At 37.3% G+C, this 15,254-nt stretch overlaps 2 protein-coding genes across 2 annotated transcripts in view; both read right to left on the minus strand.

Annotated features, from left to right (window-relative positions):
- LOC109543868 (rhophilin-1) overlaps positions 1 to 13,640 on the minus strand; it is a gene marked incomplete in the record, with an annotated part of 36,271 nt that extends 22,631 nt beyond the window's left edge. The window contains 1 exon segment of the mRNA XM_048667877.1: positions 13,311 to 13,640. Coding sequence (XP_048523834.1) covers positions 13,311 to 13,397 — 87 coding nt within the window.
- Positions 13,641 to 14,007: 367 nt separating this feature from the next.
- Positions 14,008 to 15,254, minus strand: part of LOC109536231 (sushi, von Willebrand factor type A, EGF and pentraxin domain-containing protein 1) — a gene marked incomplete at its 5' end in the record, with an annotated part of 3,855 nt that continues 2,608 nt past the window's right edge. The window contains 3 exon segments of the mRNA XM_019902346.2: positions 14,008 to 14,612; positions 14,669 to 14,839; positions 14,897 to 15,076. Of these exon segments, the coding sequence (XP_019757905.2) occupies positions 14,380 to 14,612; positions 14,669 to 14,839; positions 14,897 to 15,076 (584 nt within the window).

Here is a 15,254-nt window from a genome sequence, read left to right on the forward strand (position 1 = left end):
TTTTCATAGTTTTCAGAATGAAGTATTTTCGGTAATCCTGGAAAATTTCCTGTCGCAACTTTGTCTGGATTACAAGTTACGAATTTTCAAACGAGGGCGAGTAATTGTGTCATTTTGTACAATTTTCGAGTCACATTCACAAAGGGCGCAAAACTTTGAATTCACCGGGATACGAATGAAATTTTCAGTTTTTCTAGAAACGATCATCTTCTATAGACTGCGAGAATTTCAAGGAATTTTTAAACAAGGGCGCGTATTTGTGTGACTATTAATTTTTAGAGCAATATTCACACAAAGCGCAAACATCAGAATTCACCGGAATATGAATGAGATTTTTACGATTTTCAAGACGCAGGTCTCTTCTATAGACTGTGAGAATTTCAAGTTGTTACTTGATCTGGATTACACGGTATGAATTTTTTTAAAAGAGCATGCAAACATTTGATGCCGTTGGTTCATTCAGACCAGCATTCATAAAGCTGGAAAAAATAATTCTTATTTGCGATTCTAATGAGTTTTTGCGTGTTTTTAGAATCAAGTGTTTTCTGTAACCTGTGGAAATTTCAAGTTGCTACTTTCGATGGATTAGAAGTTGGGAATGTTTGAACGAGGTCGAGTAATTGTTTAATTCCTACATCTTTAGATCAACATTGACAAGGGGCGCAACAATGAGAATGTCTGCGATTTTGATCGAAATTGTCTGATTCTGCTCTGGATCCCTTCAGCTCCAGCTGATTATATTTCCAATTGGACAAATGAGCAAACAAGATCAATTTCGGTAATAACGATGTACCTACAATTGCGAGAGAATGATGGGACGGCAAAAACAAGTGGAAACTCATTAGTTGTCGGCACGCATCGACCACAAAATGCCCATATCGAACTGTGGGGACAAGACGAAATTGAAGAAATGAAAAATACCAACAAAGCCAGTACTTTAATCGTATGAGAGGCACGAATCGAGCGGCAGTACGTGAGTACGAGTCCCATTTCCTTTTCTTTTCGGTTCGCCTTCATTGAATACTAATTTGACAGGTTTTTGCTTTGATGCAGGGTCATCGTATTGGAAATTGTTGTTAAACAAACGATGATCGGTTTTTGTGCATTTGAGAAAATAATGCAGAAACGAAGATAAGTCCAAATAGAATCCTTCTAGACTGGTGTAATGAACGCTCATGAGTCACGCGCGCTCGATACGACTGCATGCAAAGCGTGTGCACAAAATCTGGTTGCCTTGTTTTTTCATTCCTGTTTAATCAATAACCTTTTTACATTGATTGCCTCCAGATAAGCGGATTATGAGGAACTTGATACTTATTCCACTACGAACATTTTCCAACCTCCAACCCACATCTGATACTCTCTCTGCGTCTTGTTATATTCAAATGCATACAATTTAAGAGCTTCCACCGAGACCAAACCTGAAATTCAATGGAATTGTTTTATTCATTAGGACAGCCCACTGCGTTATTTAATCTATCTGTGAAGACTTACTAGTTTTCTTTTATTTCCATGCCGCAAGGCTGGGCTTTTCCTGGGGCTTCCCACCTATCAAGGAATGTCCCAGTTTGATGGATTACGTTTTATTATATGTGGGGCTTTATTGGCGTATTCTGCCTAGTATTAGGTTACTATTCAATTAATGAGTTGCAGCGGTGTTTTTTGCCCTCGTATGTTGAGAAGCTAGACAAAAAGGGGTTGATTAGTACTATGCTGGTCTCGCTCCTTTACACAGCGGCGAAAACAGTCGAGCCCATTCGGCTGTGCTCGACAGAGCCCGTTGGATTACGGGGTGCAGTCGAAAATGTTTAAAAAAACGGTTTTTTATCGTCGCAAACAAAACCGCCGGTTAATAACTAGACAAGGTCAGGCACCAATTTATGGGGGCAACATGTAGACCAGGCATTGCCGATTGCGAGTATTTAAATTTTTAATCTTTACAATGAGTTTTTTAAAGTCAATGCCAAATGATAATTTATTTCGGCCACTGCTAAGGTTGGTAGGAAAAATTGCGTTTTATCAGATTAGTGTGACTAATTGACTGTTGCTTGGAAGTTAGTGGGAAAGAAGTCATTTGTGGCTTTAATTCTCCGAAGCTTTTGGGCTAAGAATATGGCCGAGTTTACCAAATTTTCTATGGAGGTTTCAAGAAAAAGATGCAGGAAAATTCGGGTTTTTTTATCGGATAACGTCCAGAGCAAACGTAGTTTTTAAATTTAGGAACGGTTTTATGTAATATTAACTTGGACAGACAAAAAATCGCGTTTTTATTGAAGCATTCTTCAAAGACAATAACTCAGTTATTTTTGGAGATAATCTTAAGGAAACCATGGACTTTCTCGTTGAAAATTCTTCATAAAAATCGTGAAGTTTTCAAATTCAGAATGGTTTCATGATGAATCAAACTGATTGACTGGTTTGCATAGAAAATTGTCTAAACGGCCGACACAATCACCTTCACTATCATTCTATCTCATTTACCTACTTTTACTGAAAATGTGACGGTCGAAACGAAAATTGCATGCTGTATGCAACCGACGTATTTGAAATGGTAATCTTCCCGATAGATCGTGACAAATATCTAAATTAGGTGCGATTTTAATTGAGTCACATTTAAAACATGGCACTTTCATTTTCTTGAAATAGAAAGTGTCTGTCTTTCTGGTGTCTACACCAAGCAAAACATTTGAAATTCTCGAAATTCCGTTTCCTATTTTGGGCCCAATTAATTTCAATTCTCTAGCATTATTCAATAATTGGCCAAATACTTTTCAATTCGATCGATTCGAGTGAAATTTCCTCTAGAAAAGTTTTATTTTTTATGTCTTTTGTATGTTTATTCTCATTTATTCAGCCCACATGTGTGACTAAAATGGGCGTTCGCCGAACTTTGAAAGATTAAATCTATGTGGAATGGACATTAGAAAATATACAGAGCGTGGATTTTCGACGCAAGATTGTCTTCTATCGTTGGATCTAACGCCTTGTTAACTAATTATTTGTGCCAATTTCATGGACTTTGTCCTTTATGTGCAGGAGAGTTTAAAATGGGAAATTTAATCAATTTTCTTGCGGTGTTCGACGCAACTTCTAACTCAACAAATTTATACCTACCGATGTGTTTTTGGTGGTGGTTGCATTTTGCACTGCAAATTCTGGCCTTTGGTTCAAGAAAGTTTGAAATTTGCCCCGTCTACAGGATTTTTGTTGTTAATTTGAAGATTTAACTCATTTTTCCAGCTGCGTTTTAACCAACTTCTAGCTGAAAAATGCATTCTTTTCGAATCCCCCAAGGGACAGTTTTGGTCGCTACTGGATTTTATGCAGGAAAGTCTGCTCAACATTTTATGGGAGTTTCATTCGCGACAATTCCGGATTTTTTTTTTGTTGATAATTTTTGCGTATTGAATCATTTTTCTTGCTTTGCGAGCCGCAACAACACAAAAATACATTTCTGCAAAACCGTTCGAGCACTAGTTTGACAAATTGCGGTGTTTTATGCAGGAATGTCGCTCTATAGTTCAAGAAAGTTTGAAATTTTTCACTTTTTTTGGATTTTTTTTAAGATCGGTTATTTATCAGTTCGGTCATCTCTGCCGCACTACTAGAGGTGGAGTTTTGATAGTTTGCTTCGTTTAAGCAGAAAAGTCTGCTCTATAACCGAGGAAAGTTTTAAATTTCGTGCCCTTTTTGTTAACGTTTTGAAGATTCGTCAATTTTCTGGCCGCGCTTTAGAAAAACCTGCTCATAAGTTTAAAAAAGGTTGAAATGGGCCTAACTTTCAGCATTTTTTTTTGTTAATCTTTGAAGTTGAGTCATTTTTCTTACCTCGCGTACGCTAATTGTAAAGCAAAATTGAACCGCTCGAGCAGGAGTTTTGAACATTGTCTTGTATTATTCAAGAAAGTTTGCATAGTATGCGCCTTGTACGCATCTTCCAACTCAAAAATTAATTCTTGCCGAACCATAAGCGGTTCTATTTTGGTTGTTGCTATGTTTTATGCAGGAAAGTCTGCTTTATTGTGTGTGTTGAAGAGTTTTACATTTGCGCCAGTAGAAATTTTTTTTGGATACGTTTTGAATATTAGTCGTTTTTTTTGCCGCGTTTTTCGCAACTCTTAACTCAAAAATTCCTTACTAGTAAACCGGTAGAGGTACAGTTTTATTCGTTGTTGAATTTTATGCAGGGAAGTCTGCTCTATGGTTCAGGAGAGTGCCAGATTTGCGTCATTAGAGGATTTTTTTTAGACTTTTTTAAACTCCATAGTTTTTCTTTCGCTGCGTTTCACGCAACATCTAACTGAAAAATTAATTCCTGCCGACCCGGTAGACGTAAAGTTTTGGTTGTTGCTGCGTTTTATGCAGGAAAGTCTGCTTTATTGTGCAGAGGAGTTTTACATTTGCGCCAAAACTAATTTTTTTTGGATAAGTTTTGAATATCAGTCATTTTTCGTGTCGCATTTTTCGCAACTCTTAACTCAAAAATTCCTTACTAGTAAACCGGTAGAGGTACAATTTTATTCGTTGTTGGATTTTATGCAGGGAAGTCGGCTTTATAGTGCAGAAAAGCTTAAATTCCGAGCCACTGCAGGATTTTTTCAATAATTTTTAAATTTCCGTCATTTTTTTGCAGCGTTTTACGCAACTCTAGACTCAAAAATCAATTGCATTTAACGTACCGTAATTACATTTTTACGTAATAAAACGAAAGTCTCTATAGTTCAGGAGAGTTTTAGAGTTCCCACCTTAACTTCTAAGAACTTAAGGATGTAAAAACTCAAATTTTCTTTCGGACTTTTATTTCAGCAAATAATCCGATTATAAAACAGACTTTTGGTCGATTAGAAGTCGAGTTTTTTGCACGCGCTTCCTTAGAAACAATCACGGAACAATTTAATTCACTTTCCGCAATTAAGCTGATAAATTTCCATTTAAAACGAGACCGTAAAAACCTGCTGCACATAATAGCGGGCAATAATTTGCATTTTTATCGCAGAAACCTTGCGATTTACGGTCATTTTTAACGAAGTTCTTGATAAGAGAAACTATTGATTTTTATGCTAGTCAAGTTCCGGATTACCTGCCAAGGTTGTTTTTGTGAATTCCCACTAGAAAACCGTTTGCACTTGATTTGAAATTCTTTAGGCCACTTAATTATTAATATGGTCGAAAGTGGTTTAACTTTAAATTTTTCTCTGCAATTCTAATCGTCAAAAGATGCTGTTAAAAGGCTTGAAAGCTCGTTATTAAATCCCCAATTCGTTGCAATTTTATTACGGCGATGAGCCACAGAACATTACACTAATAATAGGTCGCTCTTGCAGGAAAACACCTTATTTATATTCTACGATGCAGGAAGCCGATGGTACGGTGTATTTAAATTTATTACCTGAAAAAACGGCATTATGCTTACGCTCAGTGATCGTTAGCAAGGTTGAAGTACGTTAAATGCATTTATATTGTGCGCGTACGTAATTCAGCCGATCATCATCATTGCTGATAAATCGATGGAAAATGGGCACAGAAAATCCAATAAATAATCAATTTTTCTTGATAAATATTGCTTGGGTTTCTAGAAATAATGGAAATTAATAACTGTTTGTTGGTTTTCTATCTGTTTTTACATGCGGCGATAATGCGATAATCGGAACCTCACCCAGTTAGGTACTAGAAACTAGCAAATTTGAGATTTTCTTGCTCAACTCTTATCCAAGCCCACCCGTATATGCCGGAAGTGGCTGATCAATTGAACCGCATTATTTCCGGAACCACTGAGCGCAAAAAGCGTAAACAATAATGAAAATATAGAAAATGTTAATTTACAACTGAGCAAAATCTAACTCAAGAAGGCTCAATAATTTCGCTTAAAGGAAACTTTGAATGGAAACAGTCTGATCTGGTTTATACCGTACGTTGTTATCTCACGGCTCATAGACTTGGAGGATTTAGTGTTATTGACTTCTGATCAATGTTAACTTTAGACCGTGTCGTGTTATTAAAAGTGAAAGATAAGAAAACGGGCTTGTTAACCTGACAAGCCATTTATTACCAATATTTGCTTCTGTTGCGGATATAATCCATATAAATCTGTTTGTTTGCAACGGAAATTTTGCGTTTCTTTTCATTTATTCGTCATTTTCTAATTTCATTCATTATTCCTCGCACGGGGTGACAAATGTTAGTGTTATTTATTGCAGTTTCAGCTACAGATAGGACTGAGTTATTTAGGTGTACACAAGTATTGTGTGTAAATTACTCATTGTTATCTCCGTTGTTTAATTATCCTCAATTCCGCTTAATAATAAGCCGAAGATAGACGACAACAACAAATGAAGCAACTTCAAACACACCTTCAAGGGATTACTTTTAAAACTGTAAAATTGGGTGTTTTGAGTGTATTTTTTACTGTTTAAGATTCAGCCTGAATTTTACAGTTTCTCTTTAAAAATGTGGAGAAACTAATGGACAAACACATCAGGAATGAGTTTCAGAACATTTTCAGATTTTCTGGTTATTTCTTTGAAAACTGCTCTTGTAAAATGTTGATTTAAGCCTTCGTTTGCCAGATTTTCAAATTAAAAGTTTCGGATCCGGCCCGATCGCAGTCTAGCAATTACGATGATTAAAAATTCCTTTTGAAAAGACAAAATTTTATCAGCAGGAAAAATATTCTATGCTGGTTGCACGTGGTGAGACCGTCCGTTGTCGTTAATCCAATTAAGATTCTAATGACAATGAAACATTTTCAATGTCATTTTCTTAGATAGTTGATTGTCGTTTTACCTTCGTTCGATCTGCAGATAATTTTTCAAAAATTCATTTTGCAGAAACGGGACTCGTCAGGAACTTGCTCTTTGCGCCCCTTTATAGAGCAAACGTTGCTCTATAGTCCCTGGAAGCGTTTAATCCCGATAAGCAGTTGCAGAATTTTTTTATGATTTTTTTAAAAACTTGGGTGTCGTTTTTTGCGCATCCATTCTGCAGCCAGATTTTCAAAATTTTATTTCGCAGAACCGGGCCCGTTGGAAACTTGCCGTTTTCGCCTTTTCATAGAGCAAACTTTGCTCTATACTCGCTAAAGGCTTTATCCCGAACAGTAGTTTCAGATTTTTTGAGGCATTTTCTTAGATAGTTGATTGTCGTTTTACGTTCGTTCGATCTGCAGATAATTTTTCAAAAATTCATTTTGCAGAAACGGGACTCATCAGGAACTTGCTCTTTGCGCCCCTTTATAGAGCAAACGTTGCTCTATAGTCCCTGGAAGCGTTTAATCCCGATAAGCAGTTGCAGAATTTTTTAATGAATTTTCTTAGGAACTTGGGTGTCGTTTTTTGCGCATCCATTCTGCAGCCAGATTTTCAAAATTTTATTTCGCAGAACCGGGCCCGTTAGAAACTTGCCGTTTTCGCCTTTTCATAGAGCAAACTTTGCTCTATACTCGCTAAAGGCTTTATCCCGAACAGTAGTTTCAGATTTTTTGAGGCATTTTCTTAGATAGTTGATTGTCGTTTTACGTTCGTTCGATCTGCAGATAATTTTTCAAAAATTAATTTTGCAGAAACGGGACTCGTCAGGAACTTGCTCTTTGCGCCCCTTTATAGAGCAAACGTTGCTCTATATTCCCTTGAAGCGTTTAATCCCGATAAGCAGTTACATAATTTTTTTATGAATTTTCTTAGGAACTTGGGTGTCGTTTTTTGCGCATCCATTCTGCAGCCAGATTTACAAAATTTTATTTCGTAGAACCGGACCCCTTAGAAACTTGCCGTTTTCGCCTTTTTATAGAGCAAACTTTGCTCTATACTCGCTAAAGGCTTTATCCCGAACAGTAGTTTCAGATTTTTTGAGGCATTTTCTTAGGAAGTTGGTAGTCAGTTAATGCGGATGCATTCTGCAGACCATTTTTCAAAAATTAATTTCTCAGAAACGCGATTTACTGGAAACTGGCTCTATGATCATATTTATAGAGCAGACGTTTCTCTATAATATTCATTTTCTAGGAATTTTCTAGAAACTCGATCGTCTTCTTAAGCGAATCCAGTCTGAAGACAATTTTTCAAAAATTCATTTCACAGAAACGGGACTAGTCAGGAACTTGCTCTTTGCGCCCCCTTATAGAGCAAACGTTGCTCTATAGTCTCTGGTGGCGTTTAATCCCGATAAGCAGTTGCAGAATTTTTTAATGAATTTTCTTAGGAACTTGGGTATCGTTTTTTGCGCATCCATTCTGCAGCCAGATTTTCAAAATTTTATTTCGCAGAACCGGGCCCGTTAGAAACTTGCCGTTTTCGCCTTTTTATAGAGCAAACTTTGCTCTATACTCGCTAAAGGCTTTATCCCGAACAGTAGTTTCAGATTTTTTGAGGCATTTTCTTAGGAAGTTGGTAGTCGGTTAATGCGGATGCATTCTGCAGACCATTTTTCAAAAATTAATTTCTCAGAAACGCAATTTACTGGAAACTGGCTCTATGATCATGTTAATAGAGCAGACGTTGCTCGATAATAGTCATTTTCTAGGAATTTTCTAGAAACTTGATTGTCATCTTAAGCGAATCCAGTCTGAAGACAATTTTTCAAAAAATCGTGTCTCAGAAACAGGATTGACCAGCGACTCGCTCCTTCCACCTCTTGATAGAGCAAACTCTGCTCTATAATCCCTGGAAATTTAATTGCGATCAGTGATTAGACTTATTTTCCAGAAATTTTCAAAACTTTGTTGTCGTTTAACCCGAATCCATTCTGCAGACGATTATTGAAAAATTTATTTCTCAGAATCGAGACTCGGCAGAAACATGCTTCTTCGGCCGCTCGATAGAGCAAACCCTGCTCTGTAATTMCTGGTAGTTTAATCGCGATYTGYACTTTCAGTGATTTTCCAGGAATTKTTTTGCCCCGAAAACCATTTCAATCATTACGCAACTATTTGCTGCAGTAAAATGAGTGGAAAATTTGATGCAAAAATCAAAAGACCTTTTGTTCAMCCTGTTTTACAGAGCTTACGRTCAAAGCTTTATGRGCATCAAACAAAAATTCTGAATTTCAACTGTTTCAATAATTTAAAACTCTTTMTAACTAGACTACTTGTTMTCGTATTGGCTCATTGGCCCATTTAGTTATCTGAATTTGCCTTTATCAAGCCATTGAGTAAATTAAGCAATCGATASTTGCTTAACCTACATAAAAATATGTTGMTRGATCTCTCTAGTCTAGTCAGACTGGTTCCGAAAACGAATACTATCCAATCAAGTCATTAGCTTTCAATAAGGTCACGGTGTAGTGATTGAAGGTAATGTTTAAGGAATTTTTTAAAAGACAGCCTGGATCACGAGCGAATATAAAGTAAAGGTTTCAAAGCTTGCTTAGAGGAATGTTTTCCTATTAAACTAGAAAAAACTGCAACTATGCAAAATGCCATTAATATGCACAGTTTTTACATATTCATTGCGCTGCCACCTATTTACACAAGGTTGCAAGCTTAATAATTAATATTGTATTTTAACAGACCATTAGCAATTGCAATTAGAGTAGATTCAATAGCTTGGAGTCTGCATGGTGTAATGTATCGTTTTCGCAATGGGAAACTTGCCCATACATGATTTATGCAGATATTTCCTAATGGAATGACAGCTAGAAATTGAAGATACAGCGTGTTGATGTAATGCACTCTTTATATAACTGCAAGAAGATTTACGGAGACTCTTGAGAGCATCGGGATTATATAAAAAAAACTATGACATACTTTCTCTTATTTATACATTTGTATTGGATTTTTCGGTTTTCCTTTGCTCAAATTTGCCTGTTCACTGCAGCAAAGAATCGAGCGCTGTACCTACCTACGCAAGGCTGATTTTCATTAGATGATGATGTTTTTTCGACAAAGCAATTTCCATTAAACTATCAATCATGAAAATGGTATGTTCAAACCAATATTAATAAAATGAACAAATCGTGCATACCGCCATAACTGTTTTCGTAATTACAAACTCTAGGTAGGTGTTTTTTGTCTTGTTATCTCGCCGGGTATCTATTAAACAATGGCCGCATATAGTGGAAAACTTGTCTTAGATCGGAATGCAACACTCATTCGGTTACAAGGCAAGGCCTATTCGTATGTGCATACAAAAACACTTATTATTTATTATATTCAGTAAATGCTGTTTGGAAAGTCGGCATTCATAAGAGTGGAGAGAATAATCAGGGATCTAAATATTAAGCGCGTTTCAAGTTCATACTATTTTGTTCCAAATAGTTTTGAAGAGTTTCTTCTTTGGGAATTTTGCAATTTTTTCTCTGCAAAGCAGCCGAATTAAAGTTTGCTCCCGAGTCGCAGCTGGGAATTTTCAAGCAGGACGCAGAATTGATTGATCAATTTGAATGAAATTTGCACACTTTTAAGAATGAAGTGTTAGCTTTAAGCTGTGAAAATTTCATGGTTCTACTGGTTCAGGATTAAGAGTTACAATTTTTTAAAACTGGCGCGTCTTGGTTCAAATCAATCATTTTGCACCAATATTCACAAACTCGGGAACAATCGAAACTCCTTTAGATTTGCATGCAATTTTCATGTGTTGGAGACTCAAATGTGTTTTACATTGTGTGAAAGTTTCAAGTTGATATTTGCTCTGGATTGGAAATGATGAATTTTTAAATAAGCGCGGGCAGTTTTAGGAAATTTATCATTACTTACAACAGAATTCACAACGCAGGCAAAATCAACACTCATTACGATTCAAACCAAATTTCTTTTCAAAGTCTTTAGAACAAAGTATGTTCCATAATTGTAAAAAGTTTCGTATCGTCTTGGATTAGAAGTTAGCATTTTTTAAGAAAAAGCGTGAAATTGTGTGAAATCATTAAGTTCAAGATCAACGCAAAAAAACTTGATTTGCGGCAATTTTAATGGAATTTACACACTGTTAAGAATGAAGTTTTGGCCATAAACTGTAAAGATTTGATGGTTTTACTGGCTCTGGATTAAGAGTTATCATTTTTTTTAGCGCGCGTGTCTTGGTTCAAATCAATCATTTTCGACCAATATTCATTAACTCGGAAAAAATCAGAACTCGTTTCGATTTGCATACAATTTTCAAAAAAAAGAAAGTTCCAGAAAGTTTCAAGTGAACATGTGCTCTAGATTCGAAATGAATGAATTTTTAAATAAGCGCGGGTAATTGTACAAAAGTTATCATTAGAACAGACAATGCAGGCAAAAATCAGGATTCAATAGAATTTCAATCAAAATCTGGCAATTTTGAGAATCAAGTGTTTTCAATTGATTGTGCCGCTTTCAAGGATCCATTCGCTCTGAGTGAGAAATGGCGAATTTTTTAAGAAAATCTCCCAGTTTATTAGGAAAATCATCATTTTTTTACCAATATTCTCATAGTTGGTAAAAATCAAAACTCATCAGTATGCAAACCAAATTTTAGCAGTTCTTGCAATCGAGTATTTTCTATGGCATTTCAGAAGTTCACGTTGCTACTTGCTCTGTATTAGAAGTCTGGATTTTTTTTAGAACGAGTGCATTATTATGTGAAATTATTAAATTTTATAGCAAAGCATAAAACATAATTGATTGCGATTCGAACGAAGTTTGCAGGCTTTTTAGAACGATGTTTTTTCTATACACTGTGAGAATTTCAAGTTCTTACTTGCCCTGAGTGAAGAGTTATGATTTTTTAAGGCGAGCGGGTATTTGTGTTAAACCAGTCATTTTTAGATCAATGTTCACACAGTCGCAAAAAATCAGAACTCGTTGCGATTCCAATGAAATTTTCGGGTAGTGGAGAATCGCATACCGGCTACAAAATGTTAAAGTTTTGAGTTGATGTCTGCTCTGGATAAAAAACTAGAAATTTTTAAATAAGCGCGGGTGATTGTATGAAATCTTTCACCAGAGCAGAATTCTCAAAGTAGGCCCAATTCAGAACTCCATGCTATTTAAAGGAAAATTGCATGAGTCAAAGAATGAAGTGTCTTCTATGAATGGTGAAAAATTCAAGTTCTTACTTGTTGAAGATTAGAAGTTACGCAATTTTAAAGGAGCGTGTGTATTTACAAAAATTCTTCAATTTTCTCTCTTTTTGAATGCCCGTTTCTTTGTTATTGTTATATTATCACATGCCGCTTTAATAATTCCTGATTTTATAACAGTTCTACTACGAACAACAAACTGCAAATTAATGAAATTTCGCATTCATTAACAACATTTGAGAGCATGCAATTTAATGCGTCGCATGACCGCACCCCAGCGCAAAACATTGAATTAGGAACTTGTATTTCTCATTTTCTGTATCGAAAGCAACAGTAAAATGCCAATAAATTTCCTGTTTCTGTATATTTTATCCGCAGGCCTTTACTGAGAGTAAGCGGCAATAAGGAAATCGTTTCGACCTCTTGTCTTCGTCAATTCGGGAGCTGAAGCTAATCGGTCCGGTTGTGGAGCTTTTCAAAAAAACCTGAAATTTTTCTTGAACGAATAAGTATTACAAGACTGGTATTAATTAGGAGAGTATGTTGATAATGTTCGTTTTTTAAGGAAGGTGCCCATTCTGGCAGCATTTAAATGGACAACTTTCACTTTTCAATGCGATTCTCTTTGATCTCGCAAATGTTGCGTCAGTTTCATAGGAACAATCAGTAGATATTAGATCATTCAATGTGCTAGGAAACAGCAAAAGCATGCTTCTAGTCAGTGAATCTTCGAGCCAACTACTTCGTCGCAGTTTTAGGTCAATTTTCAATTATTCATCTATAGACCATGATAGTCGACTCCATTTCAATTGCGGCTCCAATCTATTCATCTAAATATTACTTCATTTCATCCATTGTTGTACCTGAACATTTTGTCCCCGTTTAGCATAAAACGGTTCCTCTGGTTCACAGACCATTTTTTTTTCAGTTCTGCGTTTTATTTCGCAGATATTTTTAGGCATGATCGATGCCGTTGTAGAGGAAAAAACTGCGAATCCTTGACTCTTCACGGATATGCCGTGATTGATATGAAGGAACTATGAAGAATTACTCATTCCAAACAGCGCAAAAAATTCATGAAAAAATTAGGCTTTCGCAGGAAGTCGTGAGTCTTTTGTGTAGTCGTAGAATAGAGTTTCGTCGTCTTCACGTTTACATCTTCAGAGATTGTACGACATCCTTAAAGCGTGAAGAGCAACAGTGGCGAACTTTCTGATCATTTTTTGTGCTGAAACTGTTGAATTTTCACACTTTTAGACCGTCGTAGAATAGGGTTTAATTTGGCGACAAAACTCGACAAAATTGTTAATCCTTTGTACGATCAATGGGTATCTTACCCGGATAAATGGTTTCCTCGGTAAATCATCCCCCACAATATCACTTTCCTCCTCGCCATCGTTTCTTGGGCCGATTTCATCCACCATTTTCACTCATAGTGTGCACACCAAAAAGCACTAAATTCCAGAAAAAGTTGATTCACATTCACTCCACACGGCAAGGCCGATTCTCAGGAATTTTCTAATTAACCTGCAGGTTTTGGTGTTTTTTGTTTGTAGGCAAAGTAAAATCGAACTGGCGTCGGGACGCGAGCGGCTTGAATTCGAATCGACTGCACTCTTTGAACGATAGCAGCATTACTTCAACCGGCGCCTACGATTTTGTTTGCATGTGTCCCTATTATCATATCGCGCCGCTCTTTTGTTCCACTCGTGAGTCATTTGGGTTTTATCTGGGCGAGACTCGATGGTTGGTATCTTTGACATTCAGGTGTGGGCCTGCATGTCTGTGAATTGGTGAACAGTTTCAAGAGAAGCCACAGGAAGACTCGATGGACTGTTTCCCTTTAATCCATTGGAAATTTTACCAACACTCTTGACTGCACCTCGTAAGTCTAGCAGTGCGTGCAGTCGTTCCTCGCTGTGCGTGGGAGAGGGACGCCAGCATGCGTAACAGGCTGGTAACCATGGCAGCCACTGTTTCCTTGTCGCGCCCTGATAGTTACGAGGGTCGCTCGCGACTGAAAGCGATTTCGAGCTGGTGGAAGTCGTTTATTGAACAAGATTTTTAAAAATAAACAGCAACTTTCGTGAGTAAGAGCAGAAAATTTGGTAACGAACCCCAATCAGGGGTGCACAACACGAAAACTTGCGGAAATTGAAGCCTAACAAAATATTCTCTAGTTTACTTGTTTTGATATTCTGCATAGTATAGTGTCTCTATACAGCAACATGACTACTCTAGGCAAATACTCGCAGTTAAAAATGTACAAACTAGGCCTAATTCTAATGATATTTGTGGGGAAGATTGTAAAGTTGAGCATCTTCCCTTGAACTCTGAACAACACCAAGAGTTGATGTAAAATCTACAGTAATTCAGTAGATTCACTATTATGAGTATCTTCCGGAGTTATTTGAGTTGAAACTTGGAGGCTTCTCGCTTTCTGACCCCATCTGGGCTAAGGCAGGTTGGGATCGCGTTCGACCATTTTCCATTCTTCAAGCATTTGAGCATAGCAGCGCCTCGCATTATCAGCCCTTCTTCGCATGTGAACGTTATGTTATCCCCTATTTTATAGAAGTAGTTTACTGAAGACATGCGGCCGCTGATCGTCGTTCCCGGATACGAACAAGCCGGAAGACCTAAGGAAAAAAGCTTTTTTTATTGTTTTAGTTGTTAGTTTAATTGTAAGACGAACACTTGGGAATTGGGCCGCTCCAATTGGAGTTTTGCAGACACGCGATAACGTACTGTCCTTCTATCATGTAGTCGGGATTGCAACTGAACTGGATCGTATCTCCAGCTCTGTACGGGCCGGATCCCTGGATGAAGCCGTTCTCCGGCATTTTCGGCTCGTCGCACCTGATTTCTGCTCGAAAAATGCCAAAGAAGTCCTCGATTGGGCGAAGAATGGGAGTAATTCTACCTTTGCAAGTTGGGAAAGGGCTTGCCCAATCGCCGCTTGGCTGGCAAACTGTTTCGTTGGGGCCTCGAACATCGAATCCATTATCACAAGTGAATCTTGCGACTCCGCCCACTTTTCGGGAAATCACTTCCACGTTCAAGTGAGGACTCAGATTGAAGCCGACGTCTCCACATTCTATACCTGAGAAAGGCGGAAAACAGCATGTTAGACAAAGGAGATAGACTTACCAGGCCATTACTTGAAACTAATGGGTTTTTCGGGTTTTTAGACCGTCCTGACGTTTCGCAAGCACGAGTGGCTTGCATCTTCAGAAGTGGTTTGCTTGAACGCTTACACTGTTCCGATGCGATTCCTCGGG

Source organism: Dendroctonus ponderosae, unplaced genomic scaffold, assembly GCF_020466585.1.
Source record: "Dendroctonus ponderosae isolate FM_Combo_2020 unplaced genomic scaffold, Dpon_F_20191213v2 Dpon_F_20191213_6, whole genome shotgun sequence".
Taxonomy (NCBI): Eukaryota; Metazoa; Arthropoda; class Insecta; order Coleoptera; family Curculionidae; genus Dendroctonus; species Dendroctonus ponderosae.